The sequence below is a fragment of the Perkinsus marinus genome, assembly GCF_000006405.1.
Source record: "Perkinsus marinus ATCC 50983 genomic scaffold scf_1104296955874, whole genome shotgun sequence".
Taxonomy (NCBI): domain Eukaryota; phylum Perkinsozoa; order Perkinsida; family Perkinsidae; genus Perkinsus; species Perkinsus marinus.
The window spans coordinates 788,435-803,531 of record NW_003207677.1 but is presented as its reverse complement, the minus strand read 5'-3'; the positions used below and the strand labels follow the sequence as shown (position 1 = coordinate 803,531).

The following is a 15,097-nucleotide window of genomic DNA, read 5'->3' as shown; positions in this document are numbered from 1 at the left end:
ATGACGCACTGAACGTTCCATAATACTACTATACTAATGAAAGACTATAAAAGGAGGAAAGTGCAGCAGTCAAGCACGTTGGCGTCTATCCATAATCCTCACTACTTTGCTTTTTCTTCCATAGTCATCCGTGAAAATTCATACACGTACCTGACAGCTTGATAATGACTTTCACCCACTTCATATTGGTTTACGTTCCGAGAGTCTTCGCCCCCATGATATAGTTCCTCCTCGAGATCTTCTCGTTTTGACTGTGAGCGCCGTCGTTCCCCTGCCCGATCGGCAACAAAATGGCGGGTTTGCCTCCGCTGACCTCCTCAAAGGTCAACGTGATAGGGATAGACCCACCCTCTCTGGTGTAGTCAGGCTCGACACCCCACACCTACTCCAACACAGTATCAACGCTACCAGCAACACGGCCACCACTCCAACAGTGTCGTTTCAATCTCACAGATGTATTTACGCTCTCCTCAGTTAAGCTCACACGAAGAAGGCAAAAATTCCCGAAATTTCCTCAAATTTCTCCTTTTACCGCTAACACACTTAGCCAACCTGTGCATATTTTCAAACACTGCAAAACCCATCTATGCGAAATCCAGACTTTGGAAATTGAACGATTTCACAGCGCACTCCCCTGGGCACACACATACATGCCAAAACTCCACCCTCACCTGTCTAGTGGCAGCAGCTGCAGCACGGTAGTTATAACCATTCAAATCTCCAACCCAAGGCTGATACAACAAAGCCGATTCGCGTTATTCCCGATTATAAAATTCCATTACCTTTCCCGCGTGAATAACATTGACCTTCAGACGGTTTTTGCTTCCCAGCGTATCAAAGACTTTCACAACATATCGCTTCACACACTCCGACACGTGACCGATCGTCATATGTGGTACGGTACGGATCGAGAATTTACCTACAATCTAATAAACCCCTCCAAGCCCCAACCTCATCCTCACCAACGACCGTGCGAGGAATGACCGTTTTCGCGCCCGCCCCCGCGAACGCACCCTCTATACCATGCAGGGACAAAGTCGGGTATCTTGACCGCGCCATCAAGATTGTGGACTTATCCTAAAGGGAAATCATTCTCCTCCACACACTTCCCCACCCACTGCATAATACATGGCTCAGGAGAGGCATGCCGCCAGTATCCTCATTTGCGTAACCAGCGACATCAAAATCACAACGCTCGTATCTATCCGAACCGATATGCACACCATGAAGCCAATTCACGCAACATACCTTTCCTTCTCCTCTTGAGTCAGCTCGTCAACTTCGTCGTATATACCAGGAACAAGTATTTTTCCGGTAGCACTGTCGACCAACGATGCCATGATCTGATCAAAGTGCAGTGTAGGAAAATATGTTGCTGACGAAATGGTAATTTTCAGAAAATTTTCGGAATTTCTTGTTCATTTTTTTTCACTTCTACCAAAATTCGTCCATATATTCCTATAACTAGTGAGAAAATTCCTAAGCTCAGCTGCGGAAAGCGAACCAATACTCTAGTACTATCAGAGACCCCTAAACAGCATACAGCTGAGGTGTAGTCAACTACCTTCACAAGGTCAGTCATTGGCTCTTGGACGGCTCCACCGTGAGCTCCCGAATGTAGATCCTTCGTGCCTCCACGTACCTATTTCATACCATAACTTCGCCACATCACACGAGTGAGCAACTACCTCCACAGCAAAGTACACATTACCGCGGATACCCCAGGTGACACACGGACGCTCCAGACCCATCCAGTAGTTATCAGAAATACAAATGCCGTCCACATCGTTGAAGAAGGTCTCGCTCACCGACTGAAGAGTATTAACCGAAATATCCACCACTTACCACACCAACCGAACATCACCTGAAGGCACTCCTCAAGGCCTTCTGAACCCGACTCCTCCATACCTTCAAACACACACCTACCAAGGAGGTCAAGAAACATCCATTGCATCCAAAACTACCGCTCACTTGAGATTGCAGGGCAACGGTAAGTTGAATTTCCTATGGAATTCCACAAACCATAGCCAACAGAGAACCGGTCCTTTATCGTCCGTTGCACCTCTACCATATCTGAGCGAACACGCATGTCAAAGGCCAACCCCTCCAGCCTCCGCCCCTACAGGTTGCCATCCTTCTCAGTCAGCTCAAACGGCTCCGTATCCCACCCGTCCTCCTTGCTAGCCGGCTGCACGTCTAGATGACCATACACGCACAAGGTAGGGACACCAGGCAAGGTCGACTCGAAAGTGGCAAACAGGGCCGGAGGGCGAACGATACGGCTACCTACTCATTGGAACAGCAGTAACGTAAACGATACGATGGAAGAAGCTCACCATCAGGGAGAGTCTGCAGACCTAGATCAACAGGCTCCGTAACCCCTCCGAGTGATTCACACCATTTAGTCGCCCAAGCTACCGTTTGGAGAACCTAAAAAGAAAACACCTACTCCAGGGCGTAGCGAGATCTCCAGCGCTCACCCTAGGGCGTAAAGTAGGGTCGCCAGAGACACTGGGAATAGCAACAGCTTCGGCCAATCTCGATACAAAGACCTGAAACCAAGTATCATATTACCACGCAGGTTCGATCCCCGGCTGGTACATCTTGGTTTAGGTCGATCCACTCATACATCGCCTTGTATAGGTCCTTACTAGGATCAGCAGTGATGCTCTCATTGGTGTCTCTGAACACTTGGAGTGGTGACAGCAGCGGTGACACGAACACCCACCTGAACCCAAGCTCGCACTCATCAGCCATCGTCTGTACGCTGGCCACTGCATCGCACTCAGCTGAGGTCAAATCTTGCTGCCTGAGGTGTACATCATTCGAACCTCTTTTGAATCTTACACGCTCAACCTAAAGATACTACATCTGAACCGTGAGAGGCCTATACGGGATCGATGGTGACGGCAACAGATTCTGGGGTGTCACCGGATGATAGGGTGAGGAAGCCAGAGTACCTAATACGATCAACTTCACCAAGCCGACGAAGACCCACCCCAAGTGCTACTTGAGAACTCTCCGGTAGCCGAAGTAGGAACAGCGGCATAGTCCACCTTGGGTGGAGCGATAGGGGAGTTGGACTCCTCGATATTCAACGAGAACTCTTCTGACATTACTTCAATACAATTGATACACCTGATCACCTTCACCGCGCCACAAAATACCCCCCAACACAAGACATCGACGCTCCAGTGTGAGACCATGCACTGACCAACACGTTCAAGGGTCATGCTTCCATCGGGAGCCGATACGGCCTTCACCACCTTAGCCTGCCCGATACTCCCAAAGGCCACCAGCCCCTGCAAGGACACCTTCTCCACTGCAGAAAAATCCTCCCCCCCCCCGTTTACATTTGAGCAATCAATAGATGTGACCACTGCAGACTCACCTGCCTGAGTAGTGTATAGTGTGGTACGATAAACCTGCAGGGCGAAGGTGATTCCGAGATGGAGTATATAAAACTTCTGACAGGCTCGAGAGTGGCCAAATCTAATAAGGCAACTTGTCCTCCTTTAGATGCCGCAACCACTATACGATCGTTGAGGTAGCTAACGCCCTCAACGGTAGATTCAAACGTGATTTCGCGAGGGAGTGGTATCTACACTATTCATAAATCACATCACCAGAGAGAGACCCGTTACCTCCTTCCAGCTCAACCGAGGGTCAAACAGCTTCACTCTGCATTGGCTCGATGCGAACCCTTTAGACCCGCAAACGACATAACCTTCTTACTGATGAGACCCTCAAGAATCCAATACGCTTACTATCACTATCCCTTCCCACAGCACACGACACCAACTGGTCGGCTCCACACGGCGTCGAGTGCACTATAGAGGCCGACCCAGGCGGTGATCTAAAATCCCATACCTGAGCCCCGCATACCAGAAGCCTCTCAAGAGCTGCTCTCGGCCGACCCTAAATTGGAGATCCTCAGAAAGTTGGACCACCGCGAGAGACTCCGGCAAAATCCTGATAAGTACACTCGAGGGGGTTACACGTGATAAAGATACCTCACACGTGTCACCACGTTACGAGATGTCCATATTGTTGATATCTGCCGCGCTGTGCTGATGTCCCAGTAGGTCACCCTGCAGTCCCTTCCCCCCGTCACCACCACATTTCGCTGAACCACATAAGAGACCTCCAGAGCACGTCGGGATTGACCTCACCCGCAAACTGCCCGTAGCCGATGCAACGGAGAGCTCATGCCCATTCAGCCTGCTGACTCCAACTAGGGAAGCCTCGTCCTTACGAGCCGACCACAACCCGACGCTCCGGTCTGCTGAACAGGTAATCAGATGACCCTCACCGATAGACACCTGAGATGAAATCTCTATGATGATACTGGACTACCTTACCACTTCGTTGATACCCTCACTGTGGCATTTAAACTGACAATGTTGATGCCATGCACATGTTGTAGTTGGCTTGAAAGCCGACACGAAGCCTTCACTATCTGCCAGTACTAGCCGAGCAAGCGGCGAGGGAGAATCCTCGAGAAAAACCACCGCTGTTACGATACTTTCGGCCTGCGGCACAAAGCGTCGAAAAAAAGGTAATAAAAGTGGACCTACCACGGCTGGGAAACTGTAGGACTCGGGCTGGTAGCGTTGAGGGAACGATGGAAGGCAAGGGCAACACCTCAGCTGGTGTCGACGATGACGCATTAGAAAGCTATGAATAATAACATACCACCTTTTGGGATAAAGATTAGGCTCTAACATAAGCTCGTCCTTGAGCCTGCTATAGCAAGACTGCTCTATATGCAAACGGAAAACATCATAGTTCGGACAATTCCCATCGACATAGGGAAGTTTCCTTGGACGCTGCCCCCACGTAAAAGCTTGCATGTCGAGGAAATGTAAGAAAGAGTAATAACGCAAGATTTGATTTCCATAGTGCCCATCGTGGAATTCCCCGTGTTGAACTACATCATGATCAAACACCTATGGCTGTGTGCCTTACTAATAGTATCGACTACTCTGGCGCTCTCCACTAGCAGAAGAGCTTATGTTGACGATGATGAGTCATCTACAGGGTGCTTCGGGGGTCTGTGTGGCCTCTTGGGCAGGCGAAAGGCCAACGACGAATCAGTGCCGTACGAATCGATCACTGTGAGGAGCAAACCGTCAAAGCCCAAAGTGCCTATCAAGAGGAGAATCCTATCAGTCTTCAAGAGATCCCCAAAGTCCGAGGCCAGACCCGTTCTTAGTCGTTCCACTGAGGCATCATACGATGGTGTTTCGACTGAGGTGAATAGACGATATAGAAACGACATGGAGAGACAACTTAACGCGAAGATTGCAGGATGGTGACGACCCTCCATCACATGTATGTTGTTTGATGTCCTAGACAATCTATACACACTGTTGAGGTTTATCAATGGGTATCATAACCCGCTCGGGTGACACCCGAGTGCTTCCATGATGGCTAACTTCTCAGAGGCAGTCCGAAATTAACCTCACTTCTGACATCATCAAGAACTCTCCACTGCCCCTTGATGGTCATAAGAAAAAGGAGATGAAAATGTTCAATTTCCCTGCTGGAAGAATAAGCTGGTTGTTCCTGACGATGCCTCTGGATCCTATCCATCACAAGAGCATCCTCTGATGACATCATAGCGGCTAGACGGTAACGACGAAGCCGAGGTGACGCAGTATGCTGAGCATTTTAAAATTTGCCCCGGATCATGCAGCTCCTTCGAAATCATTCCACCCTGAGGGCCGCGAGTAAGGAGAGAACTCGCAATCACCTTGTTTATTGACGTTATCACTACTAGCTACGTGTCTTGTTGATGTCAACCATAAACATTGCCCAGGGGTATTGTCGATATGTCGAACAACGTAGATGCAATCTGGGCTGAGATGAAAGAGGAGGCAAAGAGTGCCTCCCAGAGAGCTCAGCGCATCGGGCAAGCATCCGATGGAAGTCTGCCAGTCTTCCGCAGAAAGCGCGAAAAGAAGCCCCAACGGGCGAAAGAATTGAGTTTCTGGACGAGTACGTCTCATCCTACCGCTCCCCCCTCAACCGTCTTCAGATGGTGGTACTGCAGCTGAGGGCTCAACAGACCGGTTTCTCTACGAGGAGTTCACCACAGATAAAGAAAGTGAAAACCGCGCCATTGATAATCACCGTGCTGATACGGTAAGCAATTGATAGGCATTTGTCATTATTCATTTTTCGTAGGAGGACAACATCACTGAGAGCTTCACTTCAGTACGCGCATACGGCCTGTATCCACCAGAAAACCCTCTATTTTAGGTCGTCGCACTCACTGACTGGCTGCGTACATCAGTACCGCTAGTCTTGAGGGCAGCCGAGGAAGCGAAATCTTATTCGGAAGTTGCTCCTCCTGGCCAAGGCTTGCCTCGAGCGACCGAGCTTGATAAACAGCTCCGTGAGAAGCTTCTTAGCCGCTTCAAAGACTCTATCGCACCCGACCTCGCTGATGCAGCCCTTGAGGTTGGTGTTTGTGAATCTCCATTGGGAATTCTTCGACCATGTATAGTTTCTCCTCCGCCCTCTCGTACGCCTTTCACTCAACCCGGACACGTTCGCCAGGGATACCTCAAGACTTGCCGCTTGCGAGGTGGGACATACATCCATGCATGCAATGCAAAGACCCACAGTTGATCGCCGAATCAAAGCTCATCATTTTAGTTCATAATTCGCCCCCCCCCTTATTTTCCGCAGCTAGATTGAGGTTATCGTTCGACAATTCATTCAGGTTCTGAAGAACCTCTTGTCAAGCTGTGGGGATGCTCACTTTGTCACCGCCCTCCCGTGAGAGCTCTTCCGTCTCTAGACACACCACTAGCAGTGATTCACAGGTACGTAGTGCCTCACATAGTGATTCGGTTGAATTGCGGTGATCTCGATGGAGTCGCTGGAGTGCCGGAGAAGACGAGGCCTTCGCCAGAGCAAAAGCCCCAGCAGATGGCTCACGCAGACGGCAGAGAACTTTGTGAGGAAGTCAGAGAGCAAATCGCTGATTTGGTAAGTTCCTCGTTCGTTACATCTCGCCCCAAAGTTCGCAGATAATATGCCTGTTGGGACGGGTTTCCGGCAAGCCCACCGTCCTCGTCCAAGTAGGGTTGCGTGTATCGGCTGATGATGCATCTTCACTTCCATCCCTATTCAGTCCATCGATGAGATCGTGAGTCTAGTGAGAGGCCTCATGCTCGACGATTTCGGCAAAATCAAGCTCATAGGCTGCGAGGCCTGTGAGGTCCTCTGCGACGCCCATGCCCCTCTCTTGGTGACGATTCCCTCCATCATGTCATCACCTCATTCTATCGTCAGTTGCACTTTGGCGAGGCGATGGCTCGAAGCGCTTCATCCTGCCTCACTCACAATCATATGCAGGTATCGCGGCCTCCCAGCTTTGGCCCTTACACTACTCGTACAGGTTCGTATCGCAGGACTAAGAGCAGTGACGGCATGTCTCAAGACGACCACCTGGAAACACTCCTTCGACATTATCGCACATCTTACTGCATGGAGCGATCCCAACCAGGTCTCCTCAGCGATCTCTAGTCATCAATATGAGCATCCCAGGTGCCAGTGAAAGCCTTCTACGAGGGCACTACAAAAGTCAATTACCTCACTATGCTGTGTTTCGACCGCCACATAGCGGTAGACCACGCCGTTGGAGTGTTATGAAATCACACCCAAGCAGGTTCGGCGATTTTTCTACCAAACTCTCGGCCATTGGTTGCTGAACTTGGAAGATTCAATCGACATCGAACCCCATGTACATTCAAATGTCATGATCAATGTCATCTCACAACAGGTCATGCCCTTCTTCCTCACTGGCCTCTTTGACGATGACTACTCCACTAGAGTCCTCGTGTTCGCCCTCATCGAGATGGTTGGGGAAAAATACGAGAGTGAGGAATCGTTACTTCCGGACCCATTCTCGGCTAACGCTTGGACTACATCCTCATATATATAGCTTATAGAGTATAAGTTTATACCTCTTTGGAGAGTTTCAAGAAGGGGCGTACGCTTATATTCTACACTTTTAAATTTGAACCTCTCGCATAACGCATAAGTGTTGCCGCGGCTACGGCTCTGCCTAGTGTGTAATACACACTCTGTCTGCACACAAATGATCAGCTCGAACTGGCATGCATTCGAAATATGATTGTCTTATCAGAATTGAACGAGGTTGATCTGCGAGAGAAGCGTCAGCTTGGCCTAGACGCGGCATGGACATACGATGGCAGGGCTTGTGATGTATGCCCAAGTATCCTTGTTATCGATAGTGGAGGCCTCGGGTCAGATTCCATTCTTACCTTTGATTCACGGCGTCCATCATGAGCTCGCCGCTCGAGCTGCTGTCTTCGATGTGAAAGACTACGACTGGCCGCTCATGGCGGAGCTCGTCACCAGTGATAGAGTTGCAGATATTGCCAAATGCGTTACAGCTGGAAGGGTGTGTTCAGCGCTGCTGGGCTCTGCATCCTCGTTGATTTCGATGCCCGTTCCACTGTGCAGAGGCGAATAAGGGAATTTTAAAGGTCTTGATGTATAGCAAGTCTCGATTATCCTGTAGATTCATATGTACCTTCGTCACCGTCGCATTCTACTGACGCTTGTATCATTGTAGCCGTCCCGCGATGGAATCATTGTTCGACTGTCCAAATTTGGGGCTTGTGGTTGATGGCGAATGTGTTCAGCCGGTGCCAAGGCCTCGACTTGGGGCGAGATGTTGGGTGAGGACATCAGCGAGGAGGTTCATCCTTGCGACCCTCAATCAAGTGACTGACTTCAAGGAATGTACACTCTCCGCAGCCTCTCCTGGGTTTGCATATGTCTATTGACAGGTAACGCCTTGAATGCTGCGAGACTCTTGGCTGTATTGGTCGGATTTGTCGAAGAAGGTGAGCTCCAGCTTGTTTAGAACAAGGCTTGTTCAACAAGCTGAAGAAAGTTGAGGCAAATACCCTACCCGGGGATCGAACCCGGAATCTCCACCTTAGGAGGGTGGCGCCTTATCCATTGGGCCAGCAGGGCGTTGATATAGTGTGGCGTGCTCCTCGCGCGCTGATGATTCTTCACTCAGAGTAACAGAATGGTTAAAACAGATCGTTACGGCTGCTCAGAGGGTCTACCTTGGACGTTCAGGAGACGAAGAAAACCGGACGAGACCATCAGTGTGTATTTCCAGCGATACGCTGCATCAGCGTTAACGCAGTCCTCCTTGGCAGATTTGACTTAGTCGTCACGATGCTCGGCCGCTATGTTGACCCACAAGCATGGTGGGATCTCCTGTAAGTTTTCGTGAGATATGTCACGACTAGACTTGCCCATACCATGGACCACTTGGCTCAGCTCACCTGATCTCCGTGCCGAATCTCATCTTGAAGACGAATGGCGTTTGACATCCGTGAAAGTATTAAGTCTGCTGCTCGCAGGGGCATTGGAAGTCTACGGTCAGCATTGTTCCCCGGAGGTACGACTCTTTGATATTGTCCACCTCCCCGAACCCCGTACAGAGAAAAGAATAATCTCGTCGCTCATCTCAGGCTCCAGCAGTCTCACGGTGTCAGCCACTTTACGAGCACATCATCGACAGCATCTACGCGTCCGATCTACTCCTATCTTGCGGTAAGACTCCGTGCTCTATCAACCCTTCGTAACAACAGTGGCGATGAATCAGCAGTGAACTGCCCCGAGGCGAACTTCCTGGCTCAGTCTCAACATCTCGAGAAGCATTCCTATCTATCCTCCGGACTCTCTCCAGCGCGACCGATTTCGATAACTTCGGGTCTCAACGAATGAAAGTGATTACGGTAGCCTCTAGTGTCGCCGCACACTCATGTGCCTCAGTTTATAGCCTGTGAGCTGTTGCTCAATGGGTCCCAGGACGAACGAATACCTTCAACGGTCGACTTGGTGCCCGCAGATGCCGATCCGCAGCGAGCCGCCAAGCTTGTCAGGGAGGTGAGGGCACGTTAGTCGGCTAGGCCAGAGTGGAGCTACAGATCGTTGACTGTGACGGAGACACTCCGAAAGAGATCGAATCGTTACTAGGAGATGTTAACTCTGCAGAGATCGACGCAGTGGTCAAGATGATACTACTCGAGGAAGCGTTCGGTCAGTCTCCCACACCCTTGCTTGGCAGTACCACCGCGACATCAGGCAACATTTCCGTGGCACTTGTCTTGAGATCTGTCGTGGTCAACCGTCCTTCCATCGCAGTAGTCCATAGACACTTGGAAGTGATAACCTCACATCCCTCCGCATCCACTCGATAAGATCTTCCTTTACAGAAGATGATAACGAGCCCAGCCGCATCTGCATCAGCACGCCAATTGGCAGTGGCGGTCCTGACGAAAGACATCGCCCTCGGTGTATGCGGTGATGGAGGGGCTCCTTATACGGGCTACTATAAGGTGACACCGGAGGACTCCCACCTCGATGCAGTCTGCTCATCTCCTCCGCTTCACCCAGGCACTCGCAGGAGATGCAGACACGAGGCCGAAACATCTCCTTGACCTCCTTGCAGCAGCTTACTCACTCAGGAGTGCGTCGTCTGCGACGGTCGACAACGTCCTCCTCGGGTGTCTAATCACTGCAGTAGCTGACCATACTATGGATAAACGGGTGATGGCACACTCGTGCCAGTGGTCAGGCCTCGATGGCTTCCACAGTTACGCGACATTTGGGAACGTGAGCTTCGAGGAGCCGATCCTTCATTCAAGCAGTTGAAGTGAGTTCTCTGGGTCATCACTCGAGGAGGTAGAAAGGCCCTTCAGATTCATACGAGAATCCGCCAGCAAAGTTGTCGAGCTAGTACGACTACAGACGATCCAAGCAGCTGCTATAACTGCGATGTCGTACCCTATGCAAGGCAGGGATGAGCTTGTTGGCCCATTGCTCGAGGTCACTACGCGAAATCGAACAACACGAATTTATCTGCAATGTCTGCTGCGATCATGGATGTTTTTTGATTAGATAATGGAGTGTCCCCCAGAGCAGTACGGGAAGGTAGCCAAACCTCCTTCGCCAGGCATCTTGATTTACGCTGCGCAAACGGTGAGCTCGTTGACCCGTCTATGGCGAGATTATCACACATAACGGCAGATAGCGTGTCTGTTGACCTCCGCATCCCCCATCGAATTAGTACCGAGAGAGCTGTAGGTCGCGATGAGCTATATAGCATAGAGAAAACGTTTTCTTGATCACCAGGTGCAGTGATGCTTCGAAGCTTTGTTCGGCTGGTAGTGGTCAGTCAGTACCGATGCCTCGGCTAGCCGGCAAGGAGGAGCTTGCTCAACGCATCATAAGGGCCTGTGTCGATGTAATCCTCAACGAGACGAATCCAGAATCGTTATGAAATCTTGTCATCAGACAATCTGCTTGACTCTCAATGTATCATTCCCGGTTGATCCCAGCCATCCAGAGACTCCCGTGCCTCCTAATGTCGTAGTCATGGATCAAGCTCCAGCCAGTGTGGAGAAAGCCCACCGTCAAAGACCTCAAGTGTCGGGGATTTGGGATGGTGAGTTGTAGCTAGCCTAGCAGACTGAGGCATGAGCTCAGCTCGCGACCTCGTATCTCTCATATCTCGCCCCGTTTGGGCATTATACGAAGCCCAGTATGGAACCGAGGCCCAGAGAAAGACGAAAGGTAGGAGCACTCGGCCGAACTAGGCTGAGACTTCCTGGAGAGCTGACTCGTCATTCTCCATGTAGATGACTGCCGGCCGCCTTATGAGTTGGGGCTCAGATGGAACGCTGCCTTAGCCGTTAGCCAGCTCCTCGAAAGCGTGGTCATGGCTCATCCGTCTGCTACGACCAGGTCGGAAGACAGTTTCTGCCCAGCAACAGTTAGGTGTGTTAGCAGATATGTGACGACGCTGGAAAAGCAGGGTCTTATGGCGAGAGTCTCCCTCTTGCGTGACGTTCAGCGACGAGTGCAACGGATGATAGGAGCATCATCGTATCAGAAAAGTCTATCCTCATAACATGTCCTTTTCCCCGCTCATGTTCTTTCGCGATCGATCGCCATGTTGCGCAAGTTCTGACTGATACGGCTCGGGTTAAGAGAGACAGCATCAGTTTGTTGACCCAAGGCCATTTATCAAGGCCTGCCTGCACATAGTGTATCTTCCGAGCACCCCGATATCCAACTGGAACCCCTTCACACATCGACCCGTACATATCAATATACTACAGACGGATGCCTCGAGTGCTTTCTGCGTCTCCTTAAACTGTTTCTTTGAAAGTAAATGATCTGCATCACTGATCTGAATCTCGGAGGTTTAGGGACAAGTATCTTCAGTAGGAGTAGTGGCATAGCGGCCCCGATTGATGACTTGAGATAGTCAGACGGGGCCGCTATGCCATTACTCGACGGTACGATGTCGATATGATGGACATCAGAAAGTGTATTCGGTTTGACTGGGCTTTCGCATTGTTGGAAGCTTATGTGCCGCCTGTTAAAGAGTTTATTCAGCGGTTGGGGCCGCTATGCCACAGGATCAGAGTAATTCTCTGCCTCCAACTTCGTGTTTATATTCCAATACAACTGATTACTTGAACACAAAAGGAGTAGATTAGAGACTAGTGTATGTAGGAACAACGGGAAAAGCATCACCATCCTTCCTCGCCGTCGAAACCAGTAAATCCAGTGAGCAAGAATAAGGGAAAGTAGATCTTTTTCTCGATTTGACTACACCAGTTCCATGCTGATGTCAACCTGAGATGGCGATGTCGTAGACAACTGTAAAGGGACTTGTTCACCTCCCATCGATGCAGCTTCCGGCGTCAAAGAAATTGTCAGCACCGCTGCCATCGAATGCGTGTTTGAAGAAATCCTAAACAGAAGAGAAGAATGGTCACATAATCTCTTTGATCCTGTCGAGCGCACCTGCAATATTATTCGTTTAGCTCCATCAACACCGCCAAAGGTTGAATCAACGTAACTGATGGATATATCAAGTAATTTTTTGATGATCTCTGTTGGTGTACTCTCTAATGCTGGGCCTTGCTTGGTATTCTGCTTCCAAACGATCAAGACAATGACATACAGGGGACAGTATCCGAGGGATTTGACAATATTTATCAAGGAAGATAAGCGCCTATCATAGACAGTCTCGTTGACGACCAACAGTAAGAAGACGTACATTAGGGACGTTGTGGTCACCCATATGTACAACGCTCGAGCCTGTCCAACCACCCAATTTCTGCTGGACACTATTTAGTATCTGGTTCATCGCACGGTACACTGAGGGAGCTTGTTGTATCCTAAGTATCACAGTAACACCAACGGCAGTAAAGATCAATACCTACCGATTGAGGCCCTGGCCTGTATCGGCGAGTCGATAACCTCCTGCAGGTTTCACGATAGTGTCGTTCTCAACCATGTGCCAGAGTTGAATGAGGTTCTTCAACACCTGAGGACCCACTGACCACGGCAAAGCAATCGCGGAGGCTTACGTCATCCCATAGCGTCAAACTCTGCAGAACATACTGGTACTGCCGTCGATGGTCATGAGAGAGCCTCGCGCCTCCCTCGCCGTACCGCAAGCGCAGTGAACAGTGGCGAGACTTTACACCGTCTAGAAGTCGACTCCATGACCTTCCCTAGCACGTTGATAGACCCACCAGATCCAGAGGTTTCATCGATAGGAGAGAAATAATGCTGAAGATACTCCTTCATCCTGGTCGCTGGCTCCGAGCAGTGCTCCCGGAATTCTTCAAATTCTTCGAGCGAGTCGAGGACGGCATTCAAGTCTTCAGGCTGGAACTTATCCTAACCATATCGACAATGAGCGGCAGCCTACTATCGAACGATACGCACAGTATCCATTTGCAGTACTGAAAACTAGGCATGGCCGTAAGTGGATACTAGAGCGATGCAAGAGACCCAGATAGGCCACATTATAGTGTATACCTCACCCCATGTCTAGCCGCTATATCTTCCCTTGCTGCTGTCTTAACAGCTGCCTCCTCCTTGTTGTGTGCTGGATGGACAGCTAGAGGCAACCGAGAGTCGAGGAGAAGATTTTCCAGGGGTTGACCGAGGGCTCTGAACAAAAAAGTGAAACCCGTTATTCAGATTTTCAGAACTAAATTCGGCGTACCCATATTCCGATTCGATCGTCTTGATCGGTTTGATCAGCTCAAACTGCAATCTGTCCCTGACCTTATTCGCATCCATCAACATGTACCTGTAAATCTATTCCACAACGATCTCTTCACCGATATATTTTACATCAACTTTCCATAGTTATCTCGGAACCTCTCCGGATTGAGCATCTTATACCGTCTGCCAACCTAAACTCTCAAGTCGACTGAAAACTGATTGACACAACCCTTACCTCGAACACTCGTTGATACCAGTGCTGGAAATCCGCAGGAGGACGCTGATGTGAGGCTATCGACATTCCAGACAAGATAGAGCACGCCTGATAAGCCCCATCACACTAGTAGCAGATGAAGGCCAACCTCATCCAGTTGGTCAATGATCAAACTGTCCTTCTCTTGTCGCAGCGTGTAGACGTCGACTCTGTCTGTATACTCGCTCACATTGAGAGCTCGCTCCAGTAGATTCAAAGCCTTACGATCCTCATGGGACAACCTGGCAAGGCCAAGGTCCAGCCAGAAGTGAGCAGGAAGAATGGAAGCTGCTCACCTGACGGGGACGTATCGACTGAGTTGAACGTAGGAGTCTCGAGAGGCGGTATGCTGGGGAACTGACGGTAGAGGGACAGAGACGCTTGAGCGAAGCAGATCTAATCCACTAGATGTCGAGACCCCTGTCCGATGTATAGCAAGGTACGCGACGACGCTCGTATCTTAGGTTGAACCGCGTAAGATACACATTAGGTCCGATTCATGCCTATTTGTGTGCGCTTTCTATTCCTCGACCCTGTATAACCCACCCAAATCCCAATCAGCCTCCGCCTTCTGTAAGACTCTATCTCGATACTGATCATCAACGCACTCCGCTTCCGTCGACATTGCTTCTGAGTTCACGTCCACTCTAAACAAGACATAGACAAAGATACACAACGTGCCCCAGTGGTAAGATACAGATTAGGTCCAATCCTGTACCTCGATTGGCATGCCGCTATTATCTC

The 15,097-nt window shown here is 50.0% G+C and overlaps 4 protein-coding genes and 1 non-coding gene across 5 annotated transcripts in view; 2 read left to right on the top strand and 3 right to left on the bottom strand.

Moving 5' to 3' along the window:
* Positions 1-101: 101 nt before the first annotated feature.
* Pmar_PMAR020629 (Cytosolic nonspecific dipeptidase, putative) lies at positions 102-3,116 on the bottom strand (the record flags this gene model as incomplete). The annotated part of the gene is made up of 18 exons (XM_002775604.1): positions 102-150; positions 195-382; positions 672-731; positions 783-919; positions 963-1,077; positions 1,129-1,201; positions 1,249-1,343; positions 1,565-1,642; positions 1,689-1,811; positions 1,865-1,922; positions 1,972-2,073; positions 2,124-2,286; positions 2,337-2,430; positions 2,481-2,552; positions 2,602-2,683; positions 2,729-2,809; positions 2,870-2,960; positions 3,011-3,116. The coding sequence occupies 18 exons, from the start codon at positions 3,114-3,116 to the stop codon at positions 102-104; spliced, it is 1,767 nt and encodes a 588-aa protein (XP_002775650.1).
* A 2,718-nt stretch (positions 3,117-5,834) lies between these two features.
* Positions 5,835-7,570, top strand: Pmar_PMAR020628 (hypothetical protein; the record flags this gene model as incomplete). The annotated part of the gene is made up of 10 exons (XM_002775603.1): positions 5,835-6,000; positions 6,041-6,147; positions 6,265-6,465; positions 6,512-6,592; positions 6,731-6,786; positions 6,834-6,999; positions 7,041-7,091; positions 7,145-7,261; positions 7,306-7,368; positions 7,412-7,570. The coding sequence occupies 10 exons, from the start codon at positions 5,835-5,837 to the stop codon at positions 7,568-7,570; spliced, it is 1,167 nt and encodes a 388-aa protein (XP_002775649.1).
* A 201-nt stretch (positions 7,571-7,771) lies between these two features.
* Pmar_PMAR020627 (hypothetical protein) lies at positions 7,772-8,908 on the top strand (the record flags this gene model as incomplete). The annotated part of the gene is made up of 5 exons (XM_002775602.1): positions 7,772-7,892; positions 8,162-8,241; positions 8,288-8,396; positions 8,685-8,765; positions 8,832-8,908. 5 exons carry the CDS (start codon positions 7,772-7,774, stop codon positions 8,906-8,908), a joined length of 468 nt encoding a protein of 155 aa, XP_002775648.1.
* A 40-nt stretch (positions 8,909-8,948) lies between these two features.
* Positions 8,949-9,021, bottom strand: Pmar_PMAR020626. The gene has a single exon. It is a non-coding gene; the product is annotated as a tRNA-Arg (tRNA).
* A 3,549-nt stretch (positions 9,022-12,570) lies between these two features.
* The window catches only part of Pmar_PMAR020625 (conserved hypothetical protein), a gene marked incomplete at its 5' end in the record, with an annotated part of 2,719 nt that continues 192 nt past the window's right edge, over positions 12,571-15,097 (bottom strand). The window contains 16 exons of the mRNA XM_002775601.1: positions 12,571-12,711; positions 12,756-12,829; positions 12,883-12,937; positions 12,984-13,093; positions 13,139-13,259; positions 13,305-13,408; positions 13,452-13,573; positions 13,620-13,767; positions 13,914-14,043; positions 14,099-14,185; positions 14,230-14,291; positions 14,336-14,422; positions 14,463-14,595; positions 14,650-14,812; positions 14,900-15,000; positions 15,072-15,097. Coding sequence (XP_002775647.1) covers positions 12,606-12,711; positions 12,756-12,829; positions 12,883-12,937; positions 12,984-13,093; positions 13,139-13,259; positions 13,305-13,408; positions 13,452-13,573; positions 13,620-13,767; positions 13,914-14,043; positions 14,099-14,185; positions 14,230-14,291; positions 14,336-14,422; positions 14,463-14,595; positions 14,650-14,812; positions 14,900-15,000; positions 15,072-15,097 — 1,629 coding nt within the window. The 3' untranslated portion in view covers positions 12,571-12,605. The remainder of the gene's footprint in view (positions 12,712-12,755; positions 12,830-12,882; positions 12,938-12,983; positions 13,094-13,138; positions 13,260-13,304; positions 13,409-13,451; positions 13,574-13,619; positions 13,768-13,913; positions 14,044-14,098; positions 14,186-14,229; positions 14,292-14,335; positions 14,423-14,462; positions 14,596-14,649; positions 14,813-14,899; positions 15,001-15,071) is intronic.